At 34.6% G+C, this 19211-nt stretch overlaps 1 protein-coding gene across 1 annotated transcript; it reads right to left on the reverse strand.

Annotated features, from left to right (window-relative positions):
• Positions 1-4935: 4935 nt before the first annotated feature.
• LOC120113639 (perakine reductase-like) lies at positions 4936-7146 on the reverse strand. Its single transcript, XM_039134723.1, has 7 exons — positions 7036-7146; positions 6792-6959; positions 6506-6712; positions 5835-6007; positions 5669-5765; positions 5431-5584; positions 4936-5173 (listed from the first exon to the last, which is right to left on the reverse strand). The coding sequence occupies exons 1-7, from the start codon at positions 7096-7098 to the stop codon at positions 4989-4991; spliced, it is 1047 nt and encodes a 348-aa protein (XP_038990654.1). The 5' UTR covers positions 7099-7146; the 3' UTR covers positions 4936-4988.
• Between the last annotated feature and the right edge of the window lie 12065 nt (positions 7147-19211).

Below are 19211 nucleotides of genomic sequence, written 5' to 3' on the forward strand. Positions count from 1 at the left end.
TAACCAGTCATTTACCAATTATAAATATATTTATCTAGAGATTACGACTTGCAAAATTACTTTTACTATAATTCAAAATGTAATTGAGTCGGATAATTATCTTTAAAAAATTACTAGACAGTTTTCACCTTTTTCATATTAGCAAATTGCAGTATGCACCTCAAACGAAAATATGTAGTTTTTATCAAAGTCTCTACATGTAAGTGACGTGCACCCTTTAAGGTTGAATTAATTGTCTCAGCCAAGTTGATTGTCATGTGTCCATATCGATATCCACATCATATGTGTTCATCTACATTTCTTTTTCGATGAGGCTGATGTAATTGTATCCTTCCTCGTTCTTCGCCCGCAAATCCTGAAGCATTGATTCAAACGTTCGAGGAAGTAGTTCGTAACCTGATCAAAAAATTTATAACTTATTAACTTGCTTTCTTTGCAAAAATAAAATGATCGAAAGAAAACAAATTACATCAGTTTCACTTACCCATGCGCACAATTAATTGACGCTCATCATTCTTCTTATACCTTTCATGGTAGTTCGCAACAATGTGTCGGAGACAATACCTATGTTGGACAAAGGGTGGTTGCCACATTTGACCCAAAGACTCCATTGTTGCTTTGATCACAGCTCCGCGATCTGAAATGACATAGATTTTTTCGCTCGTGATAACATGTGCACGTAAGTTTCGGAGGAAAAAAGCCCAAGAATATGTATCTTCTCCTTCAACAAGAGCAAAAGCAACTGGAAGAATGTCGCGATTGTCATCTTGGACAACTGCCAATAATAAAACTTGCTTGTATTTTCCATACAAGAAAGTCCCGTCGATCTGGACCACAAGCTTGCAGTATTTGACAGCATTAACGCACTGTGGGTAAGTCCAAAAAACCCGGTAGAATTGGCATCGATCGCGTAGAACTCGATCATTATGGTATGCATACGAGGTTTCGAAGTCCACAATTGTCCCAGGATTCAACGTCCGGACAAGCCTAAACCAACCTAGAAGTTCGTTGTAAGATGCATCACATTCGCCATGAAGTTTGACAATGTCATTTTGTTTTGCCAACCAAGCTTTTTTATAGGAGACAATCTACCCATACTGCGATTGTATAGTTGAAATCAACACTGCAACAACTATATAAGAGCTTGCTTTTACCATAGGCATGATGGCTTGGCATATCACTTCAGAGTCCAAGTTGAGATGATCTTGGTTGACCCCTCCAGCACAATATGTGTGAGGACCGTTGTATACTGTTAGTTCTCATCTGTTGTTTTTCCTCTTCCTTTTCGATACGCGAACCATCCAATTGCATCCGTTTTCGTGTCGGACACAGTAACATACATATTTTTTGGTCGTGGAGCGGTCGACTCTAGACTGAACAGAATTACGGATATTGTAATTTTTTATAGCCATAATCGTTTCTTCTTTTCTTGAAAACTTCATGCCTAAAGATAACTCACCATTATTTATTGATGAGTAATATCCATAGTCACCGAGATGAGGCATATCCGCAAATTCTGACCCGTACATTGCACCATAATCAGCTTCATACATGTGTGCATGAGGGTCAGTTTGTGCCACATTTCCTGAAACTTCATCTACATCATCATCTTCAGAGTTGAATTGCGGTGATTATGGGCGAATGAATAGCCAGTCTTAGCACCATCTGCATCAGGCTCACGAAGCGGTTCTTCTGGTGGAGATGATTGTTCCTCCATGCTCTCCACATTTAGGTCGAAGAACCTACTACTTGCACGTTTTCCCCTTGAACTGGAAGGCATATCGACATTGAGATCGAAAAAACTCGCAGTCGAATGCCTCCCCCTAGAGCTTAAAGCCATCGTGTCAAATGGATAGTGCACAGATTGTTGCATCGATGTCATCTTCATATTAAGGTCAAATGGATTTGTAGATGAATGTCTTCCCCTTGAACTGCAGGCGATGTTGCCATACGGATTGTTCGTTGACCAACCTCAGTACATATCGTAAGGAGTTACGGATGAATATCTCCCCATTATGTCATTAAAATCATTACACATTAATGTCGTCGGGCTGTCAACTTGATCAACTTGTTCAGCCAGCCCATAGTGGGAGCTTAATGACTGGCCTCGAGCAGCACGCACTTGAACAAAATTTGCATACATCTTAATATCGACGTCTGAATAATTACTTTGAGATTCAACCATCACTTCAACATCATCATTGTTCGAAAGTCCGTACGTTGTATAAGTTAATGACAACAATGATGTTGGAAATCTGTACTGCAACGACGACATTCTTATACTACTTCCAACATGAACTTTCCTCGAAATCTTCGTTATCAGCTCCTCAAGAGTTATGTTTCTCTTAAATGATATTTTAACACGCTCATTTGATACGAAAACAACGCCGGTTTCATCTTCTCGAATTTCACCATCATAATAAACAATAGCTGAAAGTCGTGTCATTCTTTGAGTTTAAAAGTGCGATAATATTATATCTGGAAAAAAAACTGAAACAAACCTGATTAAATGAATAATATATGAACGAAAATATAACACAATAAATTTTTTACACATAAACGTTAATAATTTAAATAATATAATTTTATTTTATTACCTGCACCGCAAAACTATTTCGACGTATGCTTATGCTTTCCAATTTTACAAACACAAAAATTAATTGAAAACAATTAATATAATATTTTTTCAAATAATCATAATAAATAATAAGTATAATAAAAAATATAACAAAATTACCTTATAACGAAAAATCGCACGCACTTCTAAATCAAATATGAGAAGATTGCCGGAATTATTGACTCGTTGAGGGAATTGTTTTAATTTATAAGTTGAGAGGGGAAATGTGAAGAGTTTACCGGGGGAGAAGAGTATTTATAGCTGAGAAAAGTTATAAATATAATTATATCAGTTAAAGCTAAGGCGCAGCCCCTTCCCCGCGCTATATATAATTGAAAGGTAAGACGCGGCCCCTGCCCCGCGCTATTACTCTACGTGACATAAGGCGCGTCCCAGAGGCCGTGCTTTACACACGTGGCGCCAGATCAACGTAAAGCCCGCTGTAGGGGGCGCACCTTACTGCAACGGGTGTTAGATCGAGAAAAATAGTTTGAAGGGTGGCTAACAAGGAAAAATAAATGTAAAAGGTGATATATCGAGGAAAACGCCGAAGAAAAATACATTTCACTGGAGAATCTAGAAATTAAAAAAAAATAAGGGTTCAAAATTATAATACTCTATTTTAAAAATTTTGGACATGTAAAATTCATTATTTTTTCTATTTTCATTAACAAATTAAATTTAATTTAATTTTTTTTTCAAAATAATGGGTGTGCTAGTGCTCCCCTAAAGAGCCACATGTATTTGCCACTGGCACTGCCCCGAATCAAATCCAAATTGTTCCTAAGTTCGAGTAACATATATATTAAATATATGAAAATTTAATATCAAACAGTTAAAAATTATCATATAAATGATATCTTGTATTTATATCATATTAATGAAAAAAATTATTTAAGCTTTTGAATATGTTTTAAGACTTACTAATGTTTGTAGGAAAATAATAAAATATTTTAAAATTTTGAATTTGTTTTAAGTTCTAGATGCTTACTGATGTTGTAAGGAAGATAATAAATATGAGAAATATAACTTGTATTATTCTTTTATTTATATTTCATTCAAATTAACTTATTATATTTCGATGTTTTGTGACACGTTAAATAATAACATGACAAGTAATGTGAAAAATTATTACATATAAAAAATTAAATTGGATGTTATTTTTTATGAAGTTAGTTTATCATGCCATTACTTAACGAACTTTTATTATCATCGATGAAAAATAATTTAATTGTTTGTAATTCATAATTTAAAATTTTAATTAAATATCATTTTAATTAGTAATTTATTTATTTTACCAATTCAGAGAACATTTTACAATTTAAGTCTTAAGTTTAACGAAAATACAGAATACACAAACCATCTACGCAAAATGTCAAAGCAAGTTAAAAATAAGTTAAAAAAACACCAATAAAAATTATTTCAAAACAAAAAAACATTATTTTATATAAAATGTTCTTTTTATTAATATTTTATATAAAACCTTAACCAGTCATTTACCAATTATAAATATATTTATCTAGAGATTACGAATTGCAAAATTACATTTACTAGAATTCAAAATGTAATTGAGTCGGATAATTATCTTTAAAAATTTACTAAACAGTTTTCACCTTTTTCATATTAGCAAATTGCAGTCTCTGTAAAAGAAAATTAGTAAATTAACAATACAAACCTGGAATAGTGGTGGAGGAGAGTTCATACATACATGGAAAACATTACAATTATGAAACCTTAGGGGCTGTTTGGTTCGGGAAATATGAGATTCTCATGAGAATAAAATTCACATTCCCACGTTTGGTTGGTCGAGAATCTCATTCCTTGTAATGTTATATTACCAATAGTGAATTTTTTAGGATATATTACCGAAAATGTCATTACCCATTCCTTTAGGTATTGTTGGATTACCGGTATTTTGGACTAAAATACCCTTAATTTTTTTTTCAAAAATATCATTATTTTGTCATTGAATAATAAAAATTTTACGAAAGTTAAATTACAAATTTATCCTTAAATTATTTTAGATTTACAAAACAGGCTATAATTAAAATTTTATATGAAGTTCAGGGGTTAACATAAAATTTTACCCTTTCATTAAACTTTTTATATTTTAAATTTTGTAAAAAAAAATTATATAAATTTTATGAATTTAATTTTTTTAAAATAAAATATATAAATATTTTCCAATTTGTTAAAAAACAAATTAATCAAATATATATTCTAATAATCTTTTATTCTTTTAACCAAACATGGTAATCTTACATCCTTACTAAACTAACCAAATACAAAATACAATATTTTTAATAATTCTATTCTCTGATAATATTTTATTTCCACTAATAATATTACATTTTATAAACCAAACGCAAACTTAGAGATGTTTTGGTGGTGGTGTGTTAGCAAATTTCCACGAGACCTGATCTAAAAAATTAGGCGAAAGAGTGCCAGCCACCTCTGTTGTAGGAATCACATCACATATTTCTTTTATTTCTTCTTTGGTCAGCTTTATCTTAAGTGATTCAATGTTGATATCAAGATTTTTTATCTTAGTGGTCCCTGCATGATGCAAAATGAAGGTTAAAAATAAGTTATAATCCAGTTTTTAGAATACAAGAGACAAGGACGGATGCCCTCAGCCGAGTGCATCTCATTATTTTAAGAAAATGGTAAAATTTAATTCAATATGTTATAGAAAAAAATAAAAAATTACATACTCTTTATTTTTTAAGAAAAGAATATTAACTTTTTATTATATTCTTAAACTTCTAATTTGTCACTAGCAATAATATATAAGAGAGTGTGTTGCGACTGACCCGGAATGGGTGCGACATCATCTCCTTGATGAAGAACCCAGGCAAGGGCAAGTTGTGGAGGTTTACATCCATGCTTCTCGGCCAATTTCTCGAATTGAAAATATAGCATCTTGTTCTTTTCTAAATTCTCACCTTGAAACCTTGGGAATATTGGCTTTTAAAATAGTTTTATACTATCAGAACTCTTTTCATATACAAGATCTAAAAGCCATTAATTAAGTGATTGATTTTTCCATACCAGAATACTACTTTCAGGCACATCTTCCAAGATTGCTTTGCCGCCGAAGAAACCCCGACCAAGTGGACTGTATGGAACAATCCCTATTCCAAGTTCCCTGCATGTATTTGAAGAATTATTTACCATGTTCGAATATGAAGAGAAATGTGGGATTAAGGGGGCAAACCTGCAGAGGGGGATTATTTCTTCCTCGATTTCACGAGCCCAAAGCGACCACTCCATCTGTACGGCAGTTATGGGATGCACGGCGTGCGCCCTCTTTACAGTGTCGGCACTGGCTTCCGATAAACCCACGTACTTTATTTTCCCCTCCTCCACCAACTTCTTCAGTTCACCCATCTACGTACCATAACTAATTGCTTAAACTCAAAAATCATTCCCACTATGAAATAATGAAAACTGTGACTGTGTAGATTGATGAGGGTATGGAAGAAAAGGTATCAATTTTCTTCATTATTATTTTAAATAGTATTAGTTGATTATAAATAGGGATGAGTCGTCTAGTCCAATTCTCTAAAAATTCCAATTTATTATATATTTTAAAAATGTATATTTTCTACTAATAATTTACTTTTATAATTTTTACTATTAGAATTTATAAATTCATTTTTCCTAAATTTTTTGAAGTTCACTCATAATATAAAGTTTTGTTTTGCATCCGTCCTTAATTATAAAGTAATATATGTTCAGAATTTTCTTAATTAATTGTCAATGCCTATACAACATGCAGATTCAATCTGTAAAACTCAAATCTTCAAAAAAAATATTTCCTTCTATCACTAATACCATTCAATGGTTTGAAAGATTTATTATGTCAGTAATCATAACATCACTTACAGTATGCTCTATGGGAGTGGCGGTGTCGACTCTGTGTTGATAATAGAGATCAATGTATTGGACATCGAGGCGCTTGAGGCTGCCCTCGACACAGCTGCGGACATATTCAGGGGTTCCATTTAGAACTATGACACCAGTTGCGTCCATTTCTACAAAACCAAATTTTGTGGCTAATTGGACCTTCTCTCGAGGTAGCTCCTTCAACGCCTAAAAAACACACAACAATGGTTCTGTTTTATTGATATTCGTGACTAAGTGTCTAAGACCATGGCACCAAACATGTTACCTTTCCGACCAATATTTCATTGGTATGTGGACCATAGATATCCGAAGTATCAAAGAAAGTGATTCCTCTGTGAAATGCGTGTTTGATGATTGATATCCCGACATCGTCGGGGACAGGGTCGTTGTATCCTCCAGTAAGACCAAAACAGCCGAACCCCAACTTCGACACCTACAACAAAACACGATCGGTTTAAGACATCAGAAATGGTAGATTCTGAATTGAATCCCAATAATAAACGTATTACCTCAAGTCCTTGAGTTCCTAGTTTCACTCTAGGAATCTCAATTCTCCGCTGCTGCTCCGACATTTTGTTTCTTTCTGTTTTTCACTTACTCAGGCTTGTATTGTTGGTATTCCTCAGCCACACATAAATAATCTTTATGTTAGTTACCTTATCCACTTGGTAACTTCACTTAGTTGAACACGTAATCAACTCAAAAAATATCACAACTTCGTTGGAAAGACTGTTGGAACTTATGGTCCAAGAACAGATAACATTAATGGTAAACTATATGAATGACCAATTAATTATAGGACGGTTTTAATTTAGTCACTGATGTAATAATTTTGTCAATTATATCATTTAATTATCAAAATGATGTCAATTAATCTACCACCCCTTAATATTTAACAAGAAAAATAATTATATATTTGGCCTCTATTATTTATATATTATAATAATTTAGTCTTAATTTTAATTTAATTTAATAAATTTAATCATCCAAACATATGGTGGCATGTTGTTAATGCTCAATTGTAACTCATTTTTAATAGCTTTAAATTGTGCTTTGGAAATGGCGATTTTGCCCTCAGTATTTAGCCTATAAATAATGGGCAATTTCATTCATTTGAATATATCCATAAGCAAATGTTCACTTTATAAACACTCTCTTTGGTTTTCATAAACTTTTTCTAAGTATTGTTTTGAGTTAAGAGAAGAGCAATACCACCGCTAGTCCACTTCATGTTTCGGGTCTACGAAATTTGAAGAGTCGTGCTAATCTTAGGGGGGTCGTTCGTTCATTGTAGCGCTTACACACATCGGGGCGAATTCGGTTCTAATGCATTAGTTAATACCACGACGCGATTGATAGTTTTCTGATTATTTTATTTAATATTTTTCAGTTAGTGCTAATGTCTCGTTTTACAACGATATATTTTTAACACATGTATCACTACTTGTTACATTGAAAATTTTTAAATTCAAAATTCGCTGCACAAAGAACCAAATTAGGTTGTGTTGGAAGGGTGAAATAACTTCAACGGCTATAATATTTATTGAAGGTTATATTATAATAGATATAGAAACTTGGTCATAAAAAATATAATAAAAATCGTGTGCTTCCTAAAAACAATGTCTTTAACATTATTTCTCTATTCAAACTTAACATCCTCAAATAATATTAAAATTATTGTCTCAAAATATTTTTAATTGTGAGATTATAATATTTATATCCCCTAAATCATTCAAATTAACTAACAAAATAGTTGTTCCCTATTTTAGTCATTTTTCATGTATATGTTTTGCCTCAACCGAACAACCCCTTAAATTAAATTTTTAACCTGTCCAAAGCTCATAAAATACTTTTACAGTTATTTTAACGGATATTTTATTTATAATATAGGTCATTACTTTTAATATTTCTTCCTAAAGAAACTAGGTAAAGTAGGATGAGCGATCATACTCCTTATCCAAAAAAAAGAGTTCCATTGAATTTTTAACTACATTATCCATGCTAATTGACTCAGGCATGATATATTATGGGACAATATTACATTCCTATTGGAATTTTACAAATGATATCGGACGTTGTTCACTTAAGTCATTATATCAATTGTAATACTCACAATTATAATTAAATTCAACTTTATAAGCTTGGAACATAACCAGAGAATGATATTTTTAATGAATATGATATAACTACAAATACTATTATGATTAACGAACGATTAATGAAAAATGAATATTATCGAAAAGATAACAAGATTTACGTGAAAACCCCTAAAAAAGAGGAAATCATGGATAGAGGAGAATAATCTTTCACTATGAGAAAAATACAAGAACTGTTACAATGTTACACTTCAAAATCCTAATTCCCCACTATCTATTTATATGGATCAAATAGATAATACTACTCCGTACCACCCGCAGGCCTCACACTTTTATCATTGTTTTGATTGTAACTTTTTGAGTCGGTCTAAGAAGAAATTGGATCACAACTGTAACTTATATTAATATTAATGTTACGAAATATTGTTGACTATTCTAATATATCATTGGAAATGACACACAAATATGAACATAGATTAATTCTAAGACATTTTTAGATCTATTAACACTTAATCTTTATAGAAAGAACATTTATCATATATTAATCAAAACTTACTTGAAAACACATTTATCATATATTAATCAAAGCTTACGTTTTAAAGTAATGCGGAATATCTTCATAATGTACTTCCCACATTTTTTATTAGGTTATGATTAGTTCGAATCAATTGAATATTATTATAAAAACTCGAGCTTAGTTGAGTTTATGTACATGATTTATATACTTGATTTTGAGTTGGATTTCAAGTTAGAACTAGTTTTGTATATAATTTATATATATAACTAAAATTATTTAAGATTTTGATTTTAAAATTAAAAGTAAAGTAATAATTAAACATTATAATTAAGAGGTTTATTAAGTCGAAAATGATTGGAACAAAGTATTAAGATATTTAAAATTGACTTGTTCAAACTATTAGCTCAAGTTTAACTCGACAACCATGGGGAGGTCTATATATTCTAAAATTCTAATGATTTTCCTAACTTCATTAACGAGGTGAAAAGAAAATAAAAGAAATCTCATATTCACCATCATTACAAAGTAGCTGCTGCTTCTTGATGAAAAGAATCATCTAAGATCAGCTTCTTAGACCAACATTCATTCATTTGCAACCGTTAGATCAAATTGGAGCCATCTGAACCATACATAAGAGTCCCCTCCATTGCTGTCCGAAAACCTAAACACATTCCCCTCGAAATCAAATCCACTTTTTCGCTAAACCCTATTGCCGAGGGCAGTAGGTAATGATTAATTTATATTATTATATAAGATAAGAAGGTTTATAATTATATCCAAGTTAATGGGTTGAGTTGGTGTGATGATTTCCCTACCATTTGCATATTCTTGTGTGAATCTATCTATACAACATAATCAACATATTTTAAAACTCACACATTTTCTACCACGTGTCAGTGTTAAGGGCCTTGATTAATTTGTCAGTGTTTAATTTGTTAGTGGGTCTCTTTCTTTCTTTCTTTTTAAATTATTACTATCATGTCTAGTTAACAAACTAAAGTTGAATCTACCAATGAAGTAATGGAATAGCTAGCTGTAATTCATATAATAAAACATTATATTGAGAAAGAGAGAGAGAGATGTAGGTTTTAAAAGGCTAATTATATTAAGTATAAATAATTTAAAATAATAATAATGGAAAACCATTGCGAAAACAGTGCCCCTCCCTTACGGGAGTACTGCAATCCACCGCCGCCTGTCTTTGTTCCCTCGGCTCCTTCTCCGATCGACGGTAACCTCGCTGGAAATCAACATGGGATTAAAGTGCTATCATCTCCACCTTTGGAGAGACCGGGTTCCCCTTTCCCCGACGAGGATCAGCGTGTTACTAAAAAAGTTCGTAATAAAGAGATGAATGTTGATTGAATGGAGGAAGATCAGAGTGGTATTGAGACGCAATCGGTTGTTAATAGCATTGGAGAGGGAACTCGACAACAGGAGAAGCGATCTTACGCCAGTGCTGTCACGAGTCAATTGAATCAGACAACAGACGTGGTTTCGCTTCAGGCTATGGATGAGGAAGTGGTTCTGGATAGTGAATGTATCGTGGATATCAATGGTCAGTATCCTGTGATTCAATTCGCTGATCAAGTTCATGACAGAATTGACTATAGCATGAGGCGCTCAGTGATAGTCCGGCTCCTGGGACGTGCCATTGGTTTTAAGACATTGTTGAATCAGATTGGTTTATTATGGCAGCTCCAAGGACAGTACCAAGTCATCGATTTAGAGAATGATTATTTCCTGGTGAAGTTTGAAAGTGAACAGGATTATATTCATGTCTTGATGGAAGGGCCGTGGACCATTTTTGGATGCTATCTAACGGTTCAACCATAGAGTCGTACATTCACCACATCAGAAAAACATTCATCGCAGGTAATCGTCTGGGTTATATTACCGGGGCTTCCTTACAGATATTATTCAAAGGCGATTTTTCGTCGTATTGCTATGGTTATTGGTCAGGTGGTGAAGATCGACTATAGTACAAATTCGGGAGAGAGAGGTCGTTTTGCTCATTTGGCGGTGTTGGTGAATCTTAATAAACCATTAATTATATGCCTAAAGATTGACGGGTTCTGGCAAAAGATTGAGTATGAAGGACTACAACAAATATGTTTCCAATGTGGAGTATATGGGCATTCGAAAGATGTTTGTGGCTCTATTGAAGCGAATACTAGTAAGGGAGGAGCGGCCAGTGGTTCAAGTTTTGATTTGGATAAAGGATTAGGTTGTGAGGAGTCGGGATTTAGACCATGGATGATCGTTGAAACGCGTAGAAGGCGTACGAAGAAAAATCCTGATCCGAATATGAAAACAAGTGGTGATGATACGAGGGGCTCTCGATTTGCAATTCTAGGTGAGGAAAATAATGGCATTGATGAAGATTCCACGGTAATTCCGAAGGTCACAGTGGATGTAACCAACATGGAGGAAGGTCTGGCAAACACCTTTCGGATAGACTCACGAGTAAAAGGAAAAGGTACTCGTCCGACGGAAAAAACTAAGGAAATTCGGACATTACAGCAGGTGGATAAGGAAAGGCCAAGCAATGGGTCAATAGAGTCTGGTGTTAGTAGGCTGGGTTATCCAGGTCGATCGGGAAAAACTGAAGCAATTCAAACGTTACAACAAATTATTGTGATAGCCATGAAGGACGGGGTTATTCCTCAAGTGACGGAACATCGCAATGTTATAGCTGTGGGAAATCATTCGGCGGTCACCATTTTGGAGGATAGTCAGCTTCATGTCGCAAGCAAAAACATTCGGAATAAAGGAAATAAACGTGAGGTTGGGGATAGTTCTAAAGGACTGAAAGTGAAGAAGAAAAATAAAGATTTTAAACTCTCATCGACAGGTTTTACAGATTGGTTGCGGAATGCAAAATTCAACACACATCTTGATATCAGTATAATGCATGGTGAGGGTTCATTTTTGTGCGTGAGAATGGAAGAGATGAAGGAAATCGGCCTGTAGTGGAAGCGTTGGAAGCAGTTACAGAGGAGGTTATAATACCGAATGGAGAGAATGCTAACCCGAATCTACTCCAGTAAGGGTGTGCTCTTGAATTTTATTTATTTTATGTTTAATATTCTCTTTTGGAATTGTCAGGGCGCTGGTAGCCCATCTTTCAGACGTTATCTTCGGGAACATTGTCGGGAACATCGACTCGAAATTGTTGCGTTACTTGAAACTCGGATTAGTGGTAATGTTGCCGAGAAGGCTATTCGAACTTTTGGTTTACATAATTCTTTTAGAGTTGAAGCTCTTGGTTTTAGTGGTGGTATTTGGCTCCTTTGGAAAGCTTAGTTAAATGTTGAAATATTAACTATTTCGCCTCAGTTTATTCACAGTAGATGCTGGTCCGATGCTGTTAATAGATGGTTATATTTTACTGTAGTTTACGCGAGTCCTCAAGTGGAGAAACACAAGTTAGTATGGAAGCATCTTATTAATCTCAATCCAGGAGAGAATGAAGCTTGGGTTTTGGGTGGTGATTTTAACTCCATCCTTCGCCTCGATGAAAAGGATGGAGGATCATGTCGTGGATCAGGAGTTAGAAACTTATTTGTAGCGTTTGTGTTTGAGCTGGGGTTATTCGAAGTAGACTATCGAGGGTCGAAGTTTACATGGAGAAGAGGCAATCTTTGTAAACGTTTGGATCGCTACCTTATGAATAGTTGTTGGGCGGATATTTTCTCAGGTACTATAGTGTTGCATCTTGATAGGGTGGGTTCGGATCATTGTCCTCTACTCCTTAAAGCACAAAACACAACGAGAGTTCAGGGTAATCGACCTTTCCGTTTTATTGCTGCATGGCAAGACCATCCTCAGTTTAAGAGTTTTCTGTCGGAGGTTTAGAATAATGAATTGGATATTTTAAACAACATTAATTCTTTTCAAATCAAAGATACTGATTGGAACTTGAAGGTTTTTGGCCACACAGGGAGAAAAAAGAGAGAGTTGTCGGCCCGTTTACGAGGTATTGAAAGAGCGCTTATTTCTCTCTATTCTCGAAGATTGGTTGATCTACAGCATATGCTGAAAAATGAACTTGAAAATGTACTGCAACAAGAGGAGAGTTTGTGGCTTCAAAAATCTAGAAACCAATGGATCCTCCATGGGGATAAAAATACAAAATATTTTCATGCATGTACGATGCTTAGGCGTCGTCATAATTAAGTAGGAGCTCTCAGGGCAACGAATGGAGGTTGGATTTCTGATCAAGAAGTTCTTTGTTAGATGGCTGTAAATTATTATAGGGACTTATTCACCAGCAGCATGGTTGGCGGAAATGTGTTTCCGATTAAGGGTTGTTTTCCTGCAACTCCTGAGTCGGATTTGTGTGGGCTTACGAGAGTGTTATTTATGGAAGAAATTTGGGATGTGTTACTTATCATGAGTCCGCTAAAGGCACCTAAAGTGGATGGACTTCATGCTTTTTTCTATCAGAAAAATTGGTCTACAGTACAATATGGTGTGTGTCGGATGATTCAGAACATATTTGCAGGAGGTGATTTTGATAATCAACTCAGTCGAACTCTCTTAGTGCTTATCCCAAAAATTAAATCTCTGGAGTCTTTTAGTCACTTTCGACCTATTAGTTTATGCTCAGTCCTTTATAAGCTAATCACAAAGATTATTGTGAATCGGCTAAAACCTTTGCTGAGTCATTGGATCTCTGAAACTCAAACAAGTTTTGTTCCTGACAGATCGATAACGGATAATATTATTATTGCGCAGGTGCTAATCATAAAGTGTGTCTTTTAATCTTTGTCCTATCCCCGTTACACGACTATGGGCAAAGAGGGGCAGCTGTCAACACACCTTTTCGTCCTACTAGAATTCAAACTCCTAAAGATAGGATAGAATTTTGTTAGGATTCAAAAAATAGGATAGAGTTCTACTATTATTTAAATTCCTAAAGATAGGATCTACAAGCACTATAAATAGCCCTTGTAACTCACCATTTGAGGACACGATTTACACACAAAACATAGAGGAAAGCACGGGAAGATACAAAGGCAAAGCTATTGTAAAGGATTCGAAAAGGAAATAAAAGGTAGCATTTTCTTTTTTCTTTCTTTTGCATGTGCACGTTATTTTTCTTGAGATTTGGTTCGAATAACCCAAAACGTGGGTTGCGCCGATGACCAAAATGGGTAGGGTTTCGAAGTTTCGAACCTAGATCTACCCCGAGGCTTATTTTGAAAAACCGGTTTGATTTTCGGTTAAAGGAGGGGAAGAGCTTTTTAAAAATCTATATTAGTCCCTTTATTTATTATATGGATATTTTATTCATTTATTTTTATTATTTATGTTATTATTATTATATGTGTATATATATATATATATATATATATTTCTTTAATATTCTACTTATAAGTCTATTATTACTATATATTATAATTATCTTTATCTAGTCATATATTTTTTTACTTTTAATGGTTGATTTATATACCTATTACTAATATATATATTCTTAATTATTTTTATTTGATTATTTTTTTATTTACGTAATATATCTTATAACTTTATATATATATATATATTATTATTATTATTATTTTCGTTTTTTTATTTATTATTATTATATTATTTTTTTAGAAAATCTTGTGTCTTTATCATTATTATTATTAAACATTATATTATATATTACTAACCTAGAGGACCCATTTTTTTGTCTTATTTCTGACTAAAGCCCCTCACTTTCGGTGAAGTGAGAGGGTAACTTTTCTATTTTTTAATACTTTGACGTATATATATATATATATATATATTTTTCCTTTTTCAAATATTACTATATATAATTATTACTTTACTATTTTTTTTCCTTTATCTTATTTATTTTTTTTATTTTATTTTTCCCTTTTACCTTATTTGTTTTATTTACCTTGTTTATCTAACACATTTCTTGATTTTTTAAGGATATTTTCAAATCAATAAATGGTAAGTAATTGGGGTCGAAACTTTACCTTTTAATTTAACTTGTTATTTTTCTTAATTAAGACAACTGGAAATTACGTAGTACCGAAAGGGCGGTTCAAGGGTGCTAATCCTTCCTTGACCGTAACCGACTCCCGAGCCCGACATATTTCTGGTAAGACGCATATCAGGTAAGAAATAGGGTATCCGATCAACCCATTTATTTTTAAATAAATGATCGGTGGCGACTCCAATCCATTTTCCTAAGTCGAAACCCAATTCCGGGGCCCAACCGAAAGACGGTTGCGACAGCTTGGCGACTCCGCTGGGGACACAGATAAGTGAGTCAGGCTAAGGTAATTTCCAGTTGTCTTTTTAACGAAAAGGGTATGTTTAAATTTTAAGGTAACATTTCGATCCTTATTACTTACATTTGATTATATTTTTTTGAGTAAATAGTTGAACTGACCATTTTCTAGTGATTTCAGCTTTCCAAACTTTTTCATTCAAGGCTCTAAACCCGAGCTCCGAACCCGTTTTAAGTGGGGGTGAAAGCGACGCATTCGTGTGAATTTATTCACCGCATATGCCTAGCAAGTAGCCTTCGGGATTCATATACCTTATGTCTTCGTGTGAATTTATTCTCCGCATAGACATAAGGGAATGTGTCCTCTCGAGTTTAACTTAGTCCACACAAGCCTGTGATGGGTTTAGAACTAAGGGTCTGGCAAGCCCAAGGGGGCACCAGCAAGGAGAACTCGGGTACCGTTTTTTTAGCACCTAAACCGGGAGACTTTGAAGAATTAGAGCCTACCCCAAAACCTCATTTTAAATCCTAGGATGCCAGAATTATTTCATGCTTTACTTTCTGTTCAAAGCATGTGAACTAGACAAATATGCGGTTAGGATTTGTTTGAAATTAGCATGCGAGATAGAGATCATGTCCGAGTAGGAATACTAAGCATTTTCGGGTAGATATCATGTGGGGTAGGATTTTTCATTTTATTATTTTGATTTACCTCACTAATTTTTTATTTTGTCCTCTTTTTTTTTATTTTCATCATTTGCATCATAACAAGAGGCCATTGATCCCTAAAAAGGTGTTTGTTACACAAAATAATCTGAATTAATGGATAAAGGTGTTGTAATACAAGAGATTAAAAACCCCGAGGTACGACTATGGTCCGAGAAGACTCAGAAGGAAAAGAGAGATAGTCTTCAAGGAAGCTATGTGTCAGAGCTAGTTAGTTACGCCTCTATCAGCCTAAAACAGAATAATGTGCAAGAACTTCGAGACATCTGAGATAATTGGAAGAATGATCGGAAACAGAAGTTCAGTCAGCGGTATGGTGACATTGCACTTTTGCTTCATGTTAAAACCGATGAGCCCTTAATCAGAGTCTTGGTTCAATTTTGGAACCAGGAGGACATGGTACCTACCATCGAGGAGTATACTACACTATTGCACTGTGAAAGCATTAAACTGGAGCGAGCCTACATCAAACACATCAAGAGTCAACCTTTCAAGAACGGACTGGCTAAGATTGTAGGAGTTGATGAAAAATGGGTGACTGACCGACTCCGAAACAAAGGTAACGGGCAAGGAATTGAGTGGATCCACATAAGGGAACTAATGAAGGACCAACCTGATGAATGGAAGACTATAGACATTTTTGCACTAGGTCTGTATGGCTTGATCATCTTTTCGAAGGTTTTGGGATGCATTGACGCAGCCGTGGTGGAACTGTTTGAGCAACTTCCGAAACAAGTCAACCCAGCACCGACCATCTCAGCCGAGACCTTTTGGTCTCTCAACCATTACCGAAGAGCTGGCGGAGGTAGATTCATTGGATGTGTTTAATTCCTTCAAGTCTGGATTCACGTCCACTTCTGGAAGACTAATGGGGTTGCCTATTGTAGATTTAGCACTACGTATTCACCTTTGAGAGAGTTCATCACCATGACAGGACATGAAGGCGCTTCAAAAGAGAAATGGATGAAAGTATTCACTCATCTTCAGGACTGGGATATTACCTGGAGAGCCCCCTGGTTGTTCCTCAGTGATGTTCTTTTCAAGTGTGGGAATTCTGACACTATGACCCTATTTGGACTTTGAGGTGCAGTTAGGTATGCTCTGTTGTTGGCACTTAGACAGTATGGGGCACATCATTTTGTCCCAGCAACATATGGATTATCTATATCAGAGTTTATGTATCACGGTGACAGTTATAAGAAGATGATCAAAGAAGCAGTCGAGTCATGGAAGAAAGTATCTCAGATGGATGTCTAGAAGATTTAGTCCGAACATACCTTTTATTGTTTTTATGTCTCTTACAAGATAAAACATTTTTGTCTGAATAAGGATTATTTATAATAATGGACACTTTTCTGGATCAATGCCTCGAACATTTCATGCATTCTTGCATTTTGCATTTTTGCCTTTTTGCATTTTCATCTACATTTTAAGCATTTTCACAAACATGAAATTAAGTCGTGAAGGGCTCGATGAAGAAAATTTAACCACATGGAAGCAAGATTGTAACAGTAGGAGCCTGATCAGCTGATTGTAGGACAAAGCTTGCCAGGATGATCTAAGAAAAGAATCCCCATATCCTAAGGGCCACGATGTTGAAGCTGCTAGCTGTTACCACGTAAGAAGCCCTAAACATTCCTCTGAAACCTGTAAGGCGCTTGCCGAATAAGGGGGCATGGCATATACCATTTGCACTTAGAGGATTGTTTTGTTTGAACACGTCTTTGATCTTTCGCTTAATCTGTTAAACGATTAAATCTATGCTACTTTCTAAGGTGGAGCAATTGAACAAATTTTAATCTTTAGTTCTTCGAATATTAAATGAATTAAGGATTCTTTTAATTCTTCAAGAATTATAGATTTTTGACATATGACAAGATTAGACCTTTCTTATCCTGTCTCAAACCCCCAAAATGAAATACCTTGATCAAAAAGACCAAATTTTGACATTACCTCCCTTTGAAATTCTTGAACATTTCCTTTACCTTTATGATACACCCATACCTTTCTTTGAGTCAATAAGATCACACAACTGTCTTTTTAGACCCAAAATTAACCTTTTTTACCATTAAAACCCAAGGCATTGAGTTGTTCATTTGAACATGAGCATTCTTCCAAGATACAATTTGGGGCATCTCGCCGGGAGCCTGAACATTGAGACCTGTTGGGAGCAAGGAGCAGAAAAAATAATTCATTCGAAATAATTCTATCATGCATTAATTGCACTGTTTTCATGTGAATAGAATTAATCCTGAAAATCTATCCCCCTGGGGATACCTCTTCTGTGAAGACTTATATGTATGAAATGATGAACGGCTTTCTTTCTTTATCCCTTCACAACAGGAGAAAATATATATCCCTTGTGTCCCCTTTTGAGCCTATAGTATTTTTTTTCTTCTGATTCAACCCTAACCAAGGATCACCCTCCATACTGGGGGGCAAGGTGGAGAAAATCTGCTCACATGAGTGAAGACATTAATTCAGATGAGATACCGAAAGGTAAACCAAATGCCAAGTGCGATGATTCAATCAGAACAAAAAGGGCAAAAAGAAAAAAGAAAAGAAGGAAAAAATGAAAAAACAAGAACAAAAAAGAAAGAACAAAAAAATGGGATAAAAAGCACATGAAAAATTCCCTAAAGACAAATGGTGCATCAAGCTTCAATGAGATTGATCAAGCACAATCATTCCCGAATCACTGAATCCCTTCACTCGAAGATCATAGAGCATCAAGAGAAAGAGACATTTTGAGCAAGACAAGATCGATGGCATCAGAATGAATTGATCCTTGGTTCAATACCCTGAAACACTTATTTGGGCCTATTTATCCTTTTCTTTCATAACCACGAACCCTGGCCTACATTACGTGCCTTAAAAGTCCCTTCTAATCATACATGGATTTCTAAACAGAAGAGACTATCTTCAGATTTCATCCCGCCCATCAGGATTAATCTTTGTTTGCAAAAAAACAATGTAATTAATGTATGGTAGAGAAAAATAACAAAGGGGGGTTCAAGACATAAATCCTGAATAACGTCTTGAAACCAAAGGAGGATTCGAGTTGAAAACCTGAAAAGGCGGCTCGAATATAAAAATTATGCAACTGAAGTGATCACA

The sequence above is a fragment of the Hibiscus syriacus genome, unplaced genomic scaffold (assembly GCF_006381635.1).
Source record: "Hibiscus syriacus cultivar Baekdansim isolate YM2019G1 unplaced genomic scaffold, ASM638163v2 tig00110213_pilon, whole genome shotgun sequence".
NCBI classification, from domain to species: Eukaryota; Viridiplantae; Streptophyta; class Magnoliopsida; order Malvales; family Malvaceae; genus Hibiscus; species Hibiscus syriacus.